A 21,470-nucleotide genomic window follows, 5' to 3' on the forward strand; every position below is an offset into this window, starting at 1 on the left:
TTCTAACATCCAGCCTGAACCTCCCCTGGCGCAGCCTGAGACTGTGTCCTCTTGTTCTGGTACTGCTTGCCTGGGAGAAGAGACCAACATCCGTCTGTCTACAACCTCCCTTCAGGTAGTTGTAGAGAGTAATAAGGTCACCCCTGAGTCTCCTCTTCTCCAGGCTAAGCAACCCCAGCTCCCTCAGCCTCTCCTCGTAGGGCTTATGTTCCAAACCCCTCACCAACTTTGTTGCTCTCCATGATCAGATGCAGGTGCTGCTGCTGCTGGGACAAGCTAGTACACCTGAAAACACAGGGTGGGGCAGTTGTCCTTGCACAGGGGAACCCCTCTGCAAGAAGCAGCTGGCTGGTCTGAGTGGTGTAAGGCAAAAGGCCTTCCACATCTCCCCTGGTAGAGGGAGGGGAGGGCTTTGATCTGCCTGGGATGACAGTGTTCCAAACTGTCACTCATTCACATGAATCTACCAAAAGGTTGGGAGACATGCCTCAAAAGGTCACCCGCAAAGGAAGGTGACTCTGGCCCATACTCCTTTATAGTATTTCCTCACTGCCACATCTGTCTGCCAAGAAGGCCTGCTGTGATTTCCCCCCACATCCAGGCTCAATTTGTATGCAAATCTTCCCTCATTTGTTCTTGCTCCCTTCAGAAAGGACAAATTTAGTGTAATAACTGTAATTGCTTTAATAACATGAAAAAAACCCGACACCTTTATGGGACCAACAATCAAAGATTGAAATTGTAACACAGCATGACAAGTGTGGAGGCATGCCACCATTACCGATTTTCTCATTTCAGTATTTCTTTCATTGTCTGGAAAGGTGCTTATCTCAGTAAGCCAGGCAGGGCTGGCTTGTGGCTCTTGAACTCTGTGCAGTTCTTAAGAAGTTATGTGAGGGTCTCACAACACAGGCACACAGCTGGTTGGCAGTGTGCTCTGTTGGGATGGTGGCTGCTGGGTGTTTGAGTCCAAATCTGGAGGAAGATGTGGGTGAACATGACTTAGCAATGTAAAGCTATTATCAATATCTCCTGAAAATGACATCTCCCCTCAGCTCCGTGTGAACGTATTAAATATAATACAGTCTACAAGTCATAGGCTCAGGCAGACAGCTATTCTTGCTCTGCAAGAGAGAAGAAGGTCTCAGTGCCATTTGCATTGGTGGTCCCTATGCCAAATTACATTGAGCTAATATTCTGCATCCCTCTTACTAAACTTCTATTCTTGGCAACTTCTACTGGTTTCATTCTGAGTTTAGCAGATGGGAACCCATTTTCAGCATCAGTCAGCTGGACCAGGACACACTTGATCTCACCTTTTAGTTTACACTAAAACCCATTGAATAACAGTTACATTTTCTAATTATAAATTGCATTGTAACCTGTAATTTTAGTAATAAACTAGAAACTCAGAGCCAGTCCTCCCTTTACTGGAAGATAAACCCATCACCAAATACCAGTTGTTGAGTGAACCATAGTTCCCATGCTAAACATGCTAACATGGAGACGGAAAAGACAAGAAATGGTTCCTCATGCACACTCTGGTGGAGAGAGGCCACAATTCTGTGTCTCATCTGGAGACAAGTGGGAATGAACTGATCTTTTTCAGTGCAAGGGGAACTCCAGACCTGCCTCAGCAACTGCTCCAAGGGCATGCTGGCATGATGCAGGAGAGCTATGTTTAAATGAGTGTGAACACCAAGGGATTTTTAAAACCTTACATGGAGGCATTTAAAAGGATCAAATCAGAAACTGGAAACACTCATTAGCAGCAACCACCTACTTAAAGCCTTAATCTATTTAGATGTGATTTGGCTCTCACCATGAGGTGCTTGAGAACATGCTACCACTATCCAGACAGTATAAAATTATAAACTTAAAAGAATAAAGTTTCTCTTCTATTTGATTTGACCTAAACCTAAAGGCAAAATTACCTGCTGACTCACTCACAAGCAACCTGAAGAAGATTCACCATCCTAAAACAGTTTAATGGAAGATCCCTTGTCAGCAATGAGAATGGGGAAAAACAAAGAGATTTCTTCTCTACACTTTCTGCTTTTTCTTTTATGTCTAGGTCACCAATACATCTGCATAAGAAGCCACCTGACAATATTTGACCTTGACACCAAAATTCTTCAGAAATCAAAAGCAAGCACTAAAGATGGGCAAGATATTTATACAGCTTGTGCTAGTAGACTCCTTTATCTGTGGCACCTCTCAGTGGAGACAGGCCTGAATCAAAATCTCAAGTCTGCACACAAGAAAATAAATACACAAAAAGCTAAATTTCTGCTTCAGGTCTCAGAAGGTTACCAGGAATGTTCCTGGTGCTGCCAAAGTCTATGGTCCTTGAGTGTTTGGTACTCTTCATGCTACAGAAAACAAACAAACAAACAAACAAACCCAATCTCCCTCCTGCCCCAAACAAACAAACAATGCAAAAAAAAAAACCCCTAGGCACTAAAGTCAGCTTGTCACATGAATGAAATGAGAGAACCCTGAGGAGCAAAATCTCAGCAACATACTGCTGTCTTTGGGTAAACATTTGTTTGCAATATCTTTTTAAAACAATACTGCCAACTTCAGTGATTGACGATTTCACCCCATTTATCACTGACAACTAGAATTATTTTTTCAGCTGTGGATCATGTTAATTGTGGAAGCTAATAGGGAGGAATGTGAGGTAAATGGTCTCAATACCTTTAGTATATGTGATGACTTTACCAGACTTGTGGTACTGTATTTACTGTAACCAAAAGGTCATGCTCTATATTTTAAAGGTAAACAGGAAACTTTAATAGGAATTTGGGTGTTTCATTTGGCTTTTTTGTTGGTTTTGTTTTTTAATTAACTTTTGTTTCAGATACTTGAAGGAAAGCTACCAACTTTAACTGACAAGTGTAAACCAGAGGATTACAACTATCTCTGCAGCAAGCAAAGCAATTCAGTAAGGATGGACTACTGCAGTTATAATTTACATTATTGACAATCAGTGTTCATTTCTTCTCTGTAGCAAAGTAAATGCTGAGGCAGTGATGAGTTGCATTGTTCATTCTAATATTAAATAAGTAAAAAAGCAGTTTCCCAGATACTGCAGTTTAATTGGTATTATTTTTAAATGGCACAATCCTATTCACATCTTGAATCTCTAGGCCTTCAGACAGTGTCCATGGGAACAGTGTAATGAAGTAATCCTGATTTAGTTTTGCAAATAGATATTGGTTGTTCTAAGCATTAAAGTACAGAGTTTTGATATTGGCACAAAGGGGGGCTTTGAAAGGTACAGAATAGTACTGCAATCTGGGTGTATACACTTCTGTAAGGATATGTTATCCAACATGCACACATAGCTCACTATAACACGTACATGAAGCATTTGTTTCAAAAAATATGAAGGTATTTATTAGTGGAAATTGGGTATGTGCTTTCAGGTAAACAAGATATGATGATGCTGGACAGAAAATGCTACCTTTGCATGGGCTAAAGAATGAAAAATGGATTAATTTCTACAGAAGAAATTTTTAGAGTGCCAACCTTAACTAGCAGTGGGAATTGTTGCTTTAAAGGGACTGTGTCAAAGCTGACAGGCTCAAAATGTAACCAACCATAACATTAAACGTTTTACAAAATGCCCTTTTGATCCTGAAAAATCTATCAACCTTCCAAATCCGAGACTGTCACATTGTTAAAATACCAAATACTTTACTGTGTGATTGGCCATTAAACTTGATTTGGTTTTGCAACATGTATACATAAGTCATGAATTTGCTCTCTCCTCCACAGTATCTTTGGGACTAAGCATTTGAACAGTACCAAATCTTTTGTTAGGGATTTCCATGATTTAGCATTTCAGTTAGGAGTACTTTATAACAAAGCTATTATACAAGGCTTCAGTACTTCAATGGTAAATGCCTCTATAGAAAGAGAACATGGAAGTTGCCAAACCACAAAAGGATTTTTATCTTGTTTTACTTAATGCATGCAAATACTTTCCAGTGCACACTGAAATGCAATAAATTGTAGTTACATGGCACAGCAATAAAATTTAACAACAACATTTTGCTATTTCAAGGTGACAGGTAATAAAGAAGTGCTGTGATTGCTGGTTTTATCTTTTGTCAGTTTTAGTTCACAGTGTAATACTGAGAATTGAGAAAACTAATTGGGAATGGCTTTCCTTATATTGTACACAAACATAATAGGTACAATACATGCCTCTTACTTATTAGCATGTGGGCAGGTTCTCAAATATATTCATGTTTGACAAAACACTCCTGTGCTTAGAAATTGACTACGCAACAGCTTTTAATTACAAAAATTATCTTTACCAAGACCAAGCTATTTTTGGGCACCGAGTCCCTCTGTTCCCATAATAGTAGTACAATTGGGCATGGATCATGTCATTCTTCCTCTTCACAGCCTCAACTCTTAATTTTCCATAATTGTCCGAAACCAGCACAGGATCTTTTGCCAAACACTTATATTTGTTTTACTGTAAACATGACAACCAGATGATTAAAATTCTCCCCACTTTTCTCCCAACTTTATTGCCACAGATAACTGGAGCTGCACAGACTGCATCAATATTCACATTTGAGTATCTGCCTTTTCTAGACAGCTTCAGTGATTACAAAATTAAGGCATATTTAAGACATCATAAAATGCAAGCACAGAATCACAAACAAGACTGTCCATAACAGGTTCCATCAAAGCCCACCAGAATACCACCTATTACATTTTCCTACAAAATGTGTTGAATCAACAAGCAATATATACAGCATACTTTGGCTTCTCTAAATATAGCTGTGAAAAAAAGCTAAAATACATTATAAGCAGCTAGCATGAAGCATAAATGTCTCAGAACTAGTTAAATCAAACCTGATCTTCAGTCCAACCCACACAATGAAGTTAGTCAGTTCACCCAGGAGGGATGAGGATTGAGAAAGGCAATGATCTTTTTCAGTCTTTTTACCTAACAGATATCAGCAGCCCTACTTGATTTCAGGGGTTGTTTTCAACCGTAGATACTGAAAAAGGTGTACTTTTCACTTTCACGTAGGGTATGGGACTCTCTCCCATCCTTGTAGGTCCTGGATGACTAACCCTACAGCTGACACAAACAGATGTTTTTATTTGTTTGAACTATTAGGTCAAAGGGCTAATGAGGTAATGAAAATACTTTCAAGAACTATCAAATGAGGCATGATTAGCAGATTTTCAGTTGCTAGTTATATGAAACAAAAGAACTTAAAAAATATCCCCAGTTTATAAATCTGTTGTCTCCATCCCAGTCCTGGAAGGAGGCAGATTTAGAACTAATAAAATACAAAAAAAACATTCTTAAAGAGTCATAAAAGGAATAAGCAACTCTAGTCTGGCTCAGCAGTGCTACACTTCCATCCGCTGTTACAATTTGTGTTCTGAAAGTCTCTCCTACTCAAGAGTTTGAGGGCTAACATTGAGCTGTCTGAAAAAGCTTTTATGTTTCCCATAGTATTTTCTTTTGTTCAATTTTTTTTTTTTTGTAGTATATGTATTCTGACATATCACTTCATTTAAAAACAATTTGTAGTCATATAAACATGTCCCTCAGTTTAACATTATGGAATAATATTGTACAAAGATGGTCTACCAATAAACCTGCAAGATCTTTCAGATATGTTTCAAGAGTAAAAACATAATGCTGCAAAAATAAATCAGCCAGCTTTTAGAGGTTTCTATTCTGTATATATGTATATGTGTGTAAATGTGTAACTATGTAATTTAGCAATTTAAATGTGTAATTTAGCAATGAATATATAGTCATATTTGTTTTCATCTAGGAGTAAATCTTGAAGGTTCTAAATCAAGGTAATACAACATACTCTCAAACTGACTTCTAGTCAAGAAAATTAAACTTAGTAACTCTACACAGTGTTTATTTTCTCTTTTTTTCTTTTTTCCCCCCCCCCCCCTTGTTAATGGAAATCATGTATAAATCACAAACAGTGCAAGTTCCTCATGTCAGCAATTGTCCACTTGAATGAGTGAACTTGTGTATAGACACCGTATTTTAGGTATAAAGTCAAGATAATATGGCAGTTAACTAATAATCTCCACTACAGTAAAGATACAAACTTTCATAATATAAATTAATTGCCATTACAAAAAGGCAATGTATTAACTAATACGGTACAAAAATCTGCAACTTCTATAAATATAATGAAATGCAAGAAGTTAAATGAAATAATACATCACAGATTTCTGTATAGCGCATTTGAAGAGGCAAGATAAGTTACACACGGAACATTATACAGCAGGAAAGAATATCAAAACCCACTACCATTTAACTTTTTTCCCATATAAAGACTAGAAGTACAAGTACAGGAGACAACATGGAAGCAGTGAGATTACCATCTCAGAAAGGGTAGACAAAGAGGTCTTATTGACAAGTTGTAAAGCATTAGGCAGTAGACAGAAGCTTGTCAAAACCAGCTGTTGTTGGATACTGATTGATAATGTTTTCATTCTGACGGCTGAGACACTGCAGACAGCCGCAGGTCTGAGAAGAAGCCCAATGTGGGCACATACACGTAGACACACAGACACATACAAAGTAATTTAACAGATGGCTAAAGAGCATTAAAGCACAGTATCTTTTTTAAAAAGACAATGTTCACTCCTTAATGAACTTGCATGGAAAGTAGAGCCTAGTGTCCCAAGTTATTTCACCTAAATGATGAATATGTGTAGAAAGACTTTTAATTTTTTTTAACAAAAGAGAAAATCGAAACAAGAACCAAAAATCCAAGGAAAAAAACACCCCACACAACTGAGATTTGGCCATCTGAATAAAAACTGCATGGTGCTTACATATTCTACCTTAACCAGAACATTCAACAACACTTTAGAGAAGGAGTGAGCTGCTAGGTACATTTTAATTCCTCCATAAAAAGGTGAAGATGTTAATATAGCCATTAGAAAGGTACACATCCTTTAAATCCAGCCAGAACACAAACCACCAAAAAATTACATTCAAAGTAAAATGTTGGTCTGAGCCCGAAGCAGTTATGAGGTATTGTTTCAAGCTGTGGTGAGGAATGATCACTTTATTAGTAAGAAAAAGCATATAAAACCTCATTCTGAAAAAAATAAAACGAGATCACTGCCCTTTCCTAAAGAAAAAGCATCAAAAGCTCCTAGTCTAAATGGCCAGTGGCACATGCCAAAGCCATATTATCATTGACTACTTGGGCCTTTTGCATGTTAGTAAAGTTCCATCTTCAAAATGTGCCTAGTTAGGAAATTCTGGCCAAAATGTATCTCAGAAACTCTTAAAATTTTCAGAATAGGCTCACTGAAGGTATATACATGTATGGTTTTAAGAAAGCACTACATTTGGGCTTATTCTAGTTTGCTCTACCTATTAGTTCACAACTTTAATATGACACAGAAGGGGGGCGGGGAAGAGAAAAAACCTCTCATCTGCTAATTAATGCTAAATGCAAAAGCCATAAAAGCTCTGAATTCCTTGTTTTGCCTCCCCAAAGTGTCTGCCTTCAGTGGGAAGTAATTCTGTCATTCCTCCCCTACAACTTCATCTCACTGCCCCTAAGAAGGGCAGAAATTCAGGAACCATGTGGAAATACGGTGACTGTAGCCTCTAAGCTTACATTAGCTAAGGGAGAATGTGAATCTGTAAACTAGATCTTGTTCCTTTGTAATTCCAGGGAAAGACGCCTCCTCAACTCACATAAGAGAAACTGATGGGCAGCTGCCTCCTGTCTAAACTGTGCAGAGAGAACCAAACCAACATAGGGCTCCTCTCTGAGTTTTAAAATTAACAAATTCCAGTTCTTGGGTATTTCCAGGAGTATTAGGAGTGAGGTTATTGACCTGGAAGGAAAGAGAAGAAAAACAAAAAAACGAAGCAAGAAGAGATGCCCTTCAGGCTTCCTGTCTATTCTATCACAAAATTAAAGAAGATTTTACTAGTTTTCCCAGCCTCTTTCTGACAATAGGAAGCATGTTAGAACAGTGATCACCAGACCATGCATTTCAGCATAAGTAATTCTGAAGGAGTAATACAAGAAATCCATGGAAATTCAAAAGCAAACAAAAAAAATCTATCACGAAAATTTTGTTTGTAACAAAGGGTGGAATTGCAAGTCATAGAGAAATGGCTTTTATAAACCTTTAGAAGTTCATCCTTCCTATTTTCTTATTCACAGATAAACTAATGAGAAACTATAATAAACTTCATATGTAAAACATAAATGTTCAGAGGGGGAAGATATGGTGTTTAAAGCCCCGAACAAAGGAGTTATGATTTTTCAAAACACAAGCAGAGGAACCACTGATGCATCACTACAGTTTGTGTTTGCAGACTCTCACGCATGAAGGTTGCCAAATTCACAAGGCACAACATTCAAGGTATGCACCAGTCCAGTGTCACACCCTGTTGTGACTGACTTAATGGTGAAGCAGTGACCTGGCATGTTTTTTTTAATTGACAAAATAGGTTTATAAGGTTAAAAAAAAAAAAATCAACAAAAGGCAGCCAAAAACCTGCAAACCTGCAACGGGGGAAAACTTGGAAAGAGAAAGAATGCACTGTGTTACAGGAACCGAACGGGATTTTTCCAAATGCACTTTCCAGTGAATACTTTTCTATGTAACATTTAGCCCAGAGGAAGTTTAAAAGAACAAGTTATAATACCTTGAAAAGACAAGCTTTTAGCACAAACACTGTAAGACCTTTAATTATGGTGTTGATGCCTTGGCAATGTTGATAACAGTAGTACTCTGAGTGACTGACAAAGGAAGCAATCCTTATTGAAAATCAATTCCAATTTTAACTAGTAATAAAGCCTCCACACACATTTGCTTTGCTTCTCTTACAGAAAACTGCCTTCAATGAAAATTATTACTTTATCCAAAATATCTGTTTGCTAATTTACCTCTCAGGAAACTTCCAGCAAAATAATGGTTCTGCCTTTGATAAGGTTATGTGGCTTTAGAAGAGGAATCAACTAGCTTGTCAACTGTGTTTTAAATTAGTAAAACTTCAAGACTAACCTTTGCATTAATGTGAAACTGCTTGCCTTTAAGGTATCCTATTAAGGTTCTTAGTGGCTGTGCTCTCCATGCCGCAGGGTAAGTAAACAAATTAGTCTCACAATTCCTTAAGACATTAGTTAGTTATGAAAACAAACAAACAAACAAACAAAAAGGTAGCAGGTAGAATCCCTCCTTTACAGACTGCGTTATTTTTGTGTGTGTTACATTCCCTATCAAGGACGATTGTAACACAAGAAAACAACATGCAGTGTGCAGAAATAGTGGTAAACATAGAGGAACTCCCTATTTCAGTAGTGTGGACAACTCTACTGGAAACAGTTGTGTACCTGATTCACAGAATATTTATTTTAACAAAATGACACTCTGGACTAACTGTGTATGAACAACATATCACAAGCTGTCAGCAGAATGTGCAGGTACAGCGACGCCTGGAGAACCGCTCTTCTCTCTTATATTTCACATTCTTGAAGGTTCGAAGTCTTTCTCTTCTAGCAAGTTTATTAGAAGGGAGAAGCTGTCTTTTACTGCCTCCATGTCATCCAAGGAGCAGGGTTTAAGAATCCAGCGCTTTCCACGAGCAAGTGGCTCAAGTTCAAAATATTTTTTTATCTATAAAGAAAAAATAAAGAGCTCAATGTATCAGTACTATAATGACAACTCGCTGTCTCTCATCTGAAACAAAACAACCTAAAACCTCACAAAAACCCCCGCATGTAGAAAGATCAGGATACTCATTTTCAGAATCTTACCCACAGCTGTTCTTATAATACAGGTTATATGACGTGACCTGAAAGTGTTTTCTTTAGGGGTGAGTGACCTGCTTGGAAGCTACCATTCTATCCATACATTTAACAGCATGGGAGGTCTGGGGAAGAATTATACGGACTTAAGAAAAGGAGCAAAGCACACAAAACAAGTGTTCAAAAACATAGCCAAAACAGCAAAAGAAGTTTTACATTATGTTTGTATTTTAATGTTAAAGCTTCATCACGCTTTTATTGGTAAACACTTAAGATGCAGAATTTGTCACCAGTCTACTCTGAAGTACCCAAATGGACTTCCAAAAATGTACAAACTATAAACATTCCAGTCAAACACAGCTATAACAGAGGGTTTAATGACCTTGAGAACACTAGAAAAACAAGGGCTCCAAAAATAAGGGCTTTCCCCTAAAATTTAACCTAGAAAAACTACTACACTAATGTGATTAGGAAAGTAATACATATTACATGTGAGACATGACGGTTTTCTATACTTTAGTTCAAAATCCAGCACATTCCAGCAGGAAACATTTTAATTAAACTAATTCCATTTTTACTTCCACAAGCAAGAAGACATGAGAATATGATGCAATACAGAACTGCAAGTTTTAAAGGGATTATAAATTTTGACAAAATAATTCATTGGAAGGACCAGTCATCATTCTCACTTATTATGCACCATTTGTTAAGGCAGAGACACAGACTCACAGAAGAACTGATGTAAGATTTTCATTTAATAGTTCAATCACTTTTCGAAACACTAAGTACAATATCCAAACATTTTTGATGCCTCTTAGAAGAAGACAGCACTCTGCAGTTTACTTGGTCCACAGATTACTGTTTTCATTAAAAAATCTTAATCTCTGATAGTATTTGATCCAATAGCATTTGATCCAAAATTCCACATGTTAGAGTTGTCAAAATAGACATTTAGTATTTACATCCCAGATGATATCCTATAGTACTTGGTATTGTCAATAAACTACCAGAAATATTTAGTTCTCACTTAGTTTGCATATTCTTGTTCCTTATAATTACTGCCAAAGAGTTTTTAATTTTATCATAGACTGTATCACAAATAGGCACTACAAAAAGAACAGCTGTTTGTATTGTAATAGGCAGTAGAGGCTCTAGACAGGCAATAGGAGCCATGCTAGGTCTCCATGTGCAGGGGGAATGAAAAAAACAAACAACCAAAACCCAACCACTCCCCCCAGACAAATAAACAAAGAAACAAAGAAACAAGCAAACCAACCAACCCCCAAAAAACACAAACCAACCAACAAACAAGCAAAAAACAACTGAAAAAGGCTTCCAGAGCCCAAATAAGTGGCAGCATCTCTATGCAGCTCCTGCAGAGTCTACACAGCAGTTTTGTTTATCTAGTAATATATTCCAATAGAAGAAACTGACTGTAGTTGTAATAACACACATAAATCACACCTGACAACGTGGAAGGAAGGGCTTTTTATTTTTTAGAAAGGACTTTCAAACAGAGTGTGTAGTAACAAATACCAGGACAAAAAAACGGTGTTTGAGGTGGGAAATTCTGCTTCCTTAGCTACGATGCAGGTGAAACCTTTTAAAATCTATTCCAATAAAGCAGAATTGTATCAATAACAACCTGTAAATTTTTGAAAACAAACCTCTCCAGCTGCCATTTACCTTTTCTCAACTGAATTTCAGAAAACATGTAAGCTGAAATGTAAAAGAGGACTTCAACCGCCAGTACTTTAAAAGCAGCACACCTACTTTTTAGCATTGCTATCTCAGTACCATGTTAGCATGGTTATATATGATCAGAACCTAAATACAAATCTTTGTAAGGGATATACTGTAATGTCTCCAGCAGCTGAAGTGGCACCAAATTGCATTTATCCTCATTAATATATAGAATTTGAATTCATCCTCATTAATTAATGGCACTGATTACAGTAGTGGAGTGACAGAGTCAGAAAGCTCCCTTGCCTGTTTCAGAAACAGCCTCCTTGACTGATAAACAAAAGGAGGAAGTGAAAGCTGCACAGAAGCATAACAAACAAGGTGTCAGTGTAGCTAGTTGACTGGCCTGCTAGTGTTAAGCTGATAAATATGGCTGAGTAATTTGAGATGTTTCAGACCAGCAACACAGAGGGTGTCCACCACACCCCCTCTACTGGAAGACTATTGCCATCAGGCCCTTAAATGCACCAAGGTCCTTCTGCAATCTTATTTACACAGCCCCTTGAATTAAAGGTAGGTCATGTGAAGAAATTACTTGGAAAATTTGTAAGAAGAGTATTTGGTTTTAAAAGCATTAAATATCTAGAAACATAAGAACAAGGAGACTAAGCAGACTAGCACTTAATTTTATGCATTTGTGGGCAAACACAACATTGCTTACAAAGGTAGCTGCAGACAGAATTTCTATTTCAGCAGAAAAACAGGATCAGCTAATCTAGTGAAATGAATTACGCAAGCAAATTATTTATCGGGATGGCAAACATTGATGATTATTTTTTTCCCCCCCCATTTCTGGGTGTGTAATCAAGATGCAACAAAATCATTGATATGTTGCCATCATTTTTCACACTGACATAACAGTTTGAAGTATAAATAGGCCCTGGATGAATGCTGGAATTAAAGTAATTGTTAAGCAGTGGCTTTTGAAATGTGGAGTTTCGATAACAATATGAACGGACAACTTCTGATATTCACATAAATAACAGCTATTTTGTTCATCCCTGCAGAGGAAAAAAGATTTGCTAGATTACTTGCCCCTACCTCAAATTAGAATAGTAACACTAATTGGCTTACAAATAATAGCTAACTAAACCAGAAGTAGCATAAAAGTGACTTTCCACAAGCCAAGGGACACTCTGCAGTATGTGACTGTATGTCCTCATTTGAACTTCATATCACAGTGGAGGTTGCTAAAGCCCAGAGCTTTAGCTTTCTCCCCCTTTAGCTCAGAAGATGTCATTCAGGCCTAAAACCAAGTAAGTTTTTAGACTTCAAAAGGAACCCTTTTTTACATGCAAGAGATGAAACAGACGCAAAAGCAGACTGACACAATCAGTTGCCTAACACTGTTTATACAGTGAGTTTTCTACTGGGATGCTCTTCAGTCTCCATGTGCTTTCATTTCTCTAGTTGCTTTCTGCCCTGAAGACCATCATTCCAACTCATTCTTTACTAGATTTCCTAAGAGGATGCACAGCAATGTCCAAAATATCCAAAGGAAACTGAATTTTTCTAAATACTCACTCACCTAGGTAGTTCCTGCAAAATCAGATAATCAGCAGTAACTATTTTACAGCTCCCTTCAATCATACTAGCACAAAAGGGGTGAGTTCCTAAGAGAAGCTCTTTTGTATTCCCCTCTTTCATAGATGGCGGAAAGCTTTGTCTTTTCATGGATGCCAAAGCAACATACAATGACTCAAACATGCTTCAGATGTCTGACACATCAGAAATGCATTTACATACTGGCTTTGCATTTAGAAGTTTTTGCTTTGGGATTGATATACTTGAGCTATAACCTTAGAAGTAAAGACAATCAATTAAATCCATATAATTTTAAGATGACTTTACTACAATTTTCAGGATATCACTCTATGTCTTGAGTCCACATGGAGGCCTTGTTTTATAGAGAAGCTGACATTGTATTTAAGCCACATTCTGAAGTTAATAAAATCTAATAATACATGTTTGCAATTATTCCCACCCTTCCCAAACTCTACCTTCTAAGTCATATTTGAACTGGCATAATAACACTAAGCATATGGTTATCAAATGTTGCTTAACCTACATGCTAGAAAATTCAAGACACCATAAAAAGATTGGTTCCCAGAATTTCAGCTGGCGTAAGTTAGCACTGCATCATGGAACTGATGCTACTAAATTGAAATACTTAAGCTGAGTAACCAGGCCTTCCTGAAAGCTTGTATATATCCCATTACTACTACGTCCCAGTCACAACATACATGAATGTAAGATGCATAGGAAAACTCAGATACTGTAATACATTAATATAGAATCATTTCCAATACTGAATGGGGGTGGGGGGGTGGGGGGGTGGAGGGGAAGTAGATTGAGAGTATTAATTTTAATTGGGACTGAAAATGTCAATACCAAATTTCACCAACAGTAAAAGCTTCTGTTTAAACAACCCCAAATTTCAGGTAGTCACATACCTATAAGTGATATTACCAGGTTTGATTCGGAGAATATAGTGGATAAAATATGTTTTCAACCAGTGCTGTTTTAATGAACAATTTTACTGGGAAATTTTTCTATAACACTACATGTACAATATATCTAATCAAAGGCTGCAGTCATGTCAGCGTCCCCACTACGCAAAAATTTCCAAAGACTTCTAGAGAATTAAGCAAGTACTTTTGTAAAGGGTTTACTAAATTAAACTAGAATTACCACAAGAAATCATTTATTCATCTACCCTAATTCTGCCAAAACTGCAGTAGTAAAGGGAAGCCTATGGTTCCCCATGCTCACACTGTGAAAGTTTCACTGAGCTGTGATGCTCAGGTTACCTTCTCAGATGTATTAAATATCAGCCTTTTGGAGCGATTTTATGAAGACGCAGGAGAGAGAGGCAATTTTGATTGCCAAGTCCATGAACAACAGATGAGCTGCCTCTAACAGTGACCAAAGCATGCACAAATTCAGTATCTTGGAGGAAAAAAAAGTCAAAAGTCCATCATATAACACTGAATTTTAAAAAGGGAAGCTACATAAAGTAAGAAAATCAACCGTGTAGCTAAAAAGGTAAAGAGCTGGTGTCATAGAAAAAAATACCATAATTAGAGGTTCAGAGTTTATTTATACTGCTGCATCAGACTTTAAAAGAAACAAAAAAAGCTTTTAACAGTTGCAATAAGGAAAAGGATGGTATTAGAGGCAAAAGAAGTCATCTCTAAAAATGGAAAACAGAAAACAAAAGAAAGGAAGTTCTGGCAAATTAAATAGAAACCACAAATGTTGACCTACTAACCACAGAGTGGAACCCATTTCTTAAATCATCACTGATGCTAAAAAGTAAATTGAAATCCACTCCAGTTTATGTTAGTACTGGACTGCTAACTGCACAGCCTCTTGACATACTACACATGCTTTTGTGCTGGTCCTGTTGTGAGTGCAGTGATTTGAGTGGGTGGAATGGATTGGTAGCCACTTCATCTTAAATCAATTATCTCAGTCCACTGTTTTTCTCCCCTTCAAAGTCTGTTATAAACCTCTCTATGTGACCTAAAAAGGACCTCCTGCCCAACCAGAATGGCTGATCCAATGCTCAAAACTGTGAGAAGTTTCACATTTATCCTTCCTACACTTTACATCCTTCTGAAAAGATACTTCATGGATGCCTGCTTGTATGCTTCTTCATAACAGTGATCTCAGCCATGCCTAGAAGGATCCTGGTAATGCACCTATGTCTCACAAGCATTTCTCCTATAAAAACACCTATACCTCATATTTACTGACTCCAGATGGAATAATCTCATACCCAACAGGGAGGGAATGAGTTACAGACCTGTCAGCCTGACCTCAGTGCCAGGCAAGATTATGGAACAGGTCATCTTGAGTGCTATCACACAACACCTACAGGATGGCCAAGGGATCAGGCCCAGCCAGCATGGGTTTAGGAAGGGCAGGTCCTGCCTCAACAACCTGATCTCCTTCTATGATCAGGTGACCTGCCTGGTGGATGTGGGGAGGCCTGTGGATGTGGTCTACCTGGACTTCAGCAAGGCCTTTGACACCATCCCCAACAGCAAACTCCTGGCCAAGCTATCAGCTTGTGGTTTGGACAGCAGCGCTCTGTGCTGGGATATGAACTGGCTGGAGGGGCAAGCCCTGAAAGTGGTGTTGAATGGTGCCACATCCAGCTGGCAGCCAGTCACTAGTGGTGTCCCCCAGGGATCAGTGCTGGGCCCCATCCTGTACAATATCTTCATTGATGATCTGGATGAGGGGATTGAGTCCATCATCAGTAAGTTTGCAGATGACACCAAGCTGGGGGCAGGTGTTGATCTGTTGGAGGGTTGGAGGGCACTGCAGTGTGACCTTGACAGGCTGGATGAGTGAGCAGAGGCCAATGGGATAAGATTTAATAAGGGTAAGTGCAGGGTTCTAACACTTTGGCCACAACAAGCCCAAGCAGCGCTATAGGCTGGGGACGGAGTGGCTGGAGAGCAGTCAGGCAGAAAGGGACCTGGGGGTCCTGGTAGATTGTAGGCTGAACATGAGTCAGCAGTGTGCCCAGGTGGCCAGGAGAGCCAATTGTATCCTGGCCTGTATCAGGGATAGTGTGGCCAGCAGGACAACGGAGGTTATTCTTCCCCTGTACTCAGTACTGCTCAGGTCGCACCTTGAGTCCTGCGTCCAGTTCTGGGCCCCTCAATTCAAGAGAGATCTTGAGTTGCTGGAATGTGTCCAGAGAAGGGCAATGAAACTGGTGAGGGGCCTGGAACACAAGCCCTATGAAGAGAGATTGAGGCAGCTGGGGCTGTTTAGCCTCTAGAAGCAGAAGCTCAGTGTAAGACCTCATTGCTGTCCACAAGTACAACATGGCTGTAGCCATGCAGGGGTAGGTCTGTTCTCCCAGGCAACCAGCAACAGAACGAGGGGACACAGTCTCAAGTTGTGCCAGGGGGGGTTCAGGCTGGATATTAGCAGGAAGTTCTTCACAGAGAGAGTGATTGCCCATTCGAATAGGCTTCCCAGGGAGGTGGTGGGTTAGGGTTATAAATTAGTAAATTAGTATTATAAATTAGTATTGCTGATTTGTACAGCTTTCAAATGTTATAATTATTTTGATTTTTTTACTTTTTAAATTTAGCTTTTCAACAAAACATTATCTGAAACACTTTAAGCTGAGCTTTGTGTTTAGGTTTGCAGAAGGTCTGTCTCATAGTACCTGAAGGGGGCCTGCAAAAAAGTTGGGGAGGGACTTTTTATAAAGGCTCATAGTGATAGTACCAGGGATAATGATTTAAACAGGAGGATGGTAGACTTAGACTGGGTATTGGGAAGAAATTCTTCACAGTGAGGGTGGTGAGGCACAGAAACAGGTTGCCTGCAGTGGATAGCCCTCCCTGGAAGCTCTCAAGGCCAGGCTGGACAGAGCTTTGAGCATTCTGGTCTAGTGGAAGGTGTCCTCGCTCATGGCAAAGGTCTTGGGACTGTATGATCTTTAAGGTCTCTTCCAACCCAAACCATTCTATGATATTTGCTCCTAAGTCTTTACAAAGAAGAATACAGTCACTCACACACACAATACCCTTTCAAAATAAGTTAAGCAGAGCTTTGTGGAATGGATACACTTTTCCATCCTTATTATCTCCAGTGGTCACAAGACATGGCACTTCACAGATTGCAAGTGACTGCTGAAAGAAATGTATTTTAAAGAAGATCCCTAACTGTTCTGAATGAAGAAATAGGATACCTGGCAAATCAGCACAGAGACACTGTTCCAGCAAGGAAGCACACACTACTGGCAAATGCAAGTGTGAAACAAGCAAAAGGAGAGCGAGCTAGGAGCTGAAAGATGAATATAAAAGTGTGCTAACTGTAAAATACAAAATATTACATCATCTGTCAAGATGGAGGCAGTAGAATATTTTTTTAAATGGGTAAATATTTTTATAGGAATACATATGGTCAAGTCATAATGGGTCTGGCAAAAATAAGACAGAGGAGAGTAATGACAGAAAACTGCTGAGAGTGTAAAAGTACTGCTGAAATTTGTGTATGTGGATGGAAGGTAAGAGATCCTTCGAGCAGCTACTAGCATCTAACTGCTCTTTTCATGAAAGTCTTTACCATACAACAACATAATATGGCATATTATATTTCTTTGGTTACATGCTGTTAATTTGTTCAAAGGAAATAGTAACAATCAGGTAGGTGCAAATCATACACCTATACTTTGCCCTTCTATGACTCATTTACCCAGCATATTCTGTTTATATAAGCATGTGTTTTTTCTGCAACTGGAAAACACAGAAATAGCAGTGAGCCAGCAGTGCCCAGGTGGCCAAGAAGGCCAGCAGCATCCTGGCCTGCATCAAGAATAATGTGGCCAGCAGGAGCAGGGAAGTCATTCTGCCCCTGTACTCAGCACTGGTTAGGCCACACTTTGAGTCCTGTGTCCAGTCCTGGGCCCCTCAATTTAAGAAGGATACTGAGACACTCAAACATGTCCAGAGAAGGGCAACAAAGCTGGTGAGAGGTCTTGAGCACAAGCTCTATGAGGAGAGGCTAAGGGAGCTGGGGTTGTTTAGCCTGGACAAGAGGAGGCTCAGGGGAGACCTTCCTGCTCTCTACAACTACCTGAAAGGAGGTTGTAGACAGGTGGAGTTTGGTCTCTTCTCCCAGGCAACCAGCACCAGAACAAGTGGACACAGTCTCAAGCTGTGGCAGGGGAAATTTAGGCTTGAGGTGAGGAGAAAGATCTTCATGGAAAGAGTTATTTGCCATTGGAATGTGCTGCCCAGGAAGGTGGTGGAGTCACACTCAATGGAGGTGTTCAAGAGGGGACTGGACATGGCACTTGAAGCCATGGTTTAGTTAGTCATGAGGAGTTGGGTGATAGGTTGGACTTGATGATCTCTGAGGTCTTTTTCAGACTTATTGATTCTATGATTCTATCTATGTAGAGATCAGATTTCCAGATGAAGATTCATACAACCGCTGCTAGGCTGGACAAACAGGACAAGGGCTCAAAACATTCAACCCCAGAGCAAGCAAAGCAGCATCTATTCTTGAGTGGCATGTGAAACAACAGAAAGGAGGCATCCATGCCATGAAAGTACAGTAAAATATCTTTCTGTGATGTCTACAGCTGTAATCCTTTATGTCAAAGAATTAATCAGAAGTTGAAATGTAACATCACATTTACTTCTACAAGACTACATCTAACCTTTTAAATTACAACTCCTATTGCTTCCTCTCCAAGGTGTTTTTTGAAGTACTTTGGTCTACACTAGGTGTTGTCTGAGTTACATACTTGTACGCAAAGTGTTAGAATACTATATCCTAAAGAGTAATGCTGAAAGCCCTGGTTAAAGTTAGCTATTTGGAGGATATAAAAAAGTCATTTTTTTTTTCTCACATGAAAAATAGACACAAAAAAAGTCAGTTTACACAGAAGGAAAAATTTCTATAGAAGCATATTCTTATCATATCCAGAAATAGATTCTTAGGATATATAGAACAAAAATATTTCAACTTAAGATCAGTTTAAACGTTTGTGTTTTTTTTTAGTTAGTATCATTGCCCTAAACTATTAACAAAAAATAATCCAAAGATAATTTTACCAGAAGCCTATTAAACTGCTCTTCTCTTCCTTCTCTTACCCATGTGCAGTTTTTCCCTGCATCTTCAGTTAAATAAGTTAAGGAATACCAGGGATTCAAAATCTTTAATCAGGTATCTTTCAGAGCCTTGCAGATTTTTCATAGTATTTTTTTTTTTAATATACTGAAGATATTCATGGTTTACTTCAGAATATACTACTAACAACAAAGTACACAAAGTATGCTAGCTTTAACTACAGATTGTGGTTTCAACAAGTAACAAAGCCTGAGACATAGGTATACAAGCGCTAAGTTTTTACCACCCTCCCAAGTTTACCTGTGAAGCTGAATGTCAAAATAACCTTTAGAATAATAAGTCCAAAGATCAATCCTTATTATGACATCCCTTCTGCAAATAGTTTTCTGTTCAGATAACAGCTAAACAGTATTTTCTGGAGAGGTGCATATGTGATGACTCATCTGCATTTGCCTGAACATGTATATAAATCCAGACTTGAATAAATAACATCTGTATACCATGCCCAGGCCTGCAAAGCACCAAAACACTGTATGGACTGTATTTTCATATGAACAGCAAAGGATGGGAATTTTAAGGGCTTCATGGTTGGTTCCCCACATTTACACTGCTGAAACCATTCCAGGCCAATAGCCAGTATGAACACAAAACAAAAGCCCTTTTTTTCAGCTGTAGCTGAGGTTCTACAAGATGTATGCTCTTATGCATAGAAAATCATACAGCAGTCGTGCCTATTTCACTTGTTCTGTGCCAGCTACAGTGCAGAGTGTACAGATGCAAGATGGTAACAACCTTTCTTCTGGTCCTTGACTGATGGAAGCAGGATTAGTTATGTACAGTCCGCACAGAGGCAATGCAAGCTCAGAACTAAGTGCAATTAAACTTTTCTGGTTCAAAAGCAAAAATTATGAAACACAGCCAGTTTGCAAAAAGTTAACATACAGTATTTTTGAAGCAAGGAGTGCTCCTAAAGAGCCTGCCGTCAACAGCTTCAGGTCCTGGTTGCCAGAATCCCATGACTATATCATGGCCCCAGTTCATCCGGTGCCAGGGACTTCTGCAGGAGCTGTGTCTAAGATTTCTTCCTTGCCTCACAGTTAGAGGAGGCAAATCTGTGCTTTAGGTTTACTAGGTCAAGGTCTCTGAAAGTGCCAGTGCTTCCAAACTCACGGCAAGCCACTGCTTTAAAAAACAGGAGTCCAAGCAGCTTCAGACTCATGTCTGCTTTTTTGATATGATATTTAATAATTCTCCACCTAGAAATATGGCAGAGCCCCTGAAAGCTCTGTGACTAGGACCTTGCTGGAGTAACACCCCTCCCAGCTTCCAGATTGCTTCATAAAGCACAAGGATATCAAGAGGAAACTCACACAGCTCAAATCAGGCACAGTCCTGTACACAGGTATGGATAACACCTATGTGCAAAACCAGTTCACCACTACCTCTAAAATGATAGAAAATGCATGAACAATCATAGATATGGGAATAAAAAAAGAGCACTTGAAAGAGGATATTTTAAGCCAGGTAATGGAACTATTTCCAGCATTGGGAAGGAATATTAGTGACCCTACACAGAGGTCTGCAGCAGTGAAGCTATCAAAGGCCAAGATGACCAGAGGATTTTGAGAAGCTGGATGAATACAATGAGATGGCGAAGAACTGTATGGTTTTCTTGATTATAGAACTTAAAAATAATAGAATACAAACTGGTTTTGCAAGATCCAGCACTATTCCTTCCATTACTGTAGGCTGCAGCTGGCAGTTCTACCAGTATGAGAAGACTTCTACTAAAAAGGTCCCATAGGATGGGACAAGCAAAAGAATATTCTTCACTTACAGCATTAAGATACTATTTGCCCTACTTTAGCTTGCCCCATACTTCAAGGAAAAAGACGAACTAATAGCAAGTAGATACAAAGTTGCATATACAAAACAAACACAAACCCCCCCACTGATATCTCAGCAGGTCATCAGCCTTTACATAAAAGACTCCCATATCCCTAAACCCCACACTTGTCTCCAAAAGAACACCTGAGTTCTAGAGCAGATATATAGCATCCACAAAACTTACGGATTCCTTGAAGGAGGACTACTTATTATTGTTGTTGTTGTTGTTGTTGTTGTTATTATTATTATTAAAGATGCTCAGAATAGGATCTGTAATAAAACTACTGTTAGCTGTTTAAGTAAATTGAAGCTTGCTTTTGTACAACTATGACTGTGAATGCCTTGAAAAATGTGTCACTGAACAGCCAGATAATTTCTCAAAAGAAAAGCACCAAAAGGCAGGAAAATTATGTTTTGGTAATGCTTCAA

General features: G+C 38.8%; 1 protein-coding gene across 2 annotated transcripts in view; it reads right to left on the minus strand.

Annotated features, from left to right (window-relative positions):
* Positions 1-9,212: 9,212 nt before the first annotated feature.
* ARL15 (ADP ribosylation factor like GTPase 15) overlaps positions 9,213-21,470 on the minus strand; it is a 260,425-nt gene continuing 248,167 nt past the window's right edge. For both annotated transcript variants that reach the window (XM_054178803.1, XM_054178802.1), the window contains one exon: positions 9,213-9,669. In XM_054178803.1, coding sequence (XP_054034778.1) covers positions 9,517-9,669 — 153 coding nt within the window. In that variant the 3' untranslated portion in view covers positions 9,213-9,516. The remainder of the gene's footprint in view (positions 9,670-21,470) is intronic.

This window comes from Dryobates pubescens, chromosome Z (genome assembly GCF_014839835.1).
Source record: "Dryobates pubescens isolate bDryPub1 chromosome Z, bDryPub1.pri, whole genome shotgun sequence".
Classification (NCBI taxonomy): domain Eukaryota; kingdom Metazoa; phylum Chordata; class Aves; order Piciformes; family Picidae; genus Dryobates; species Dryobates pubescens.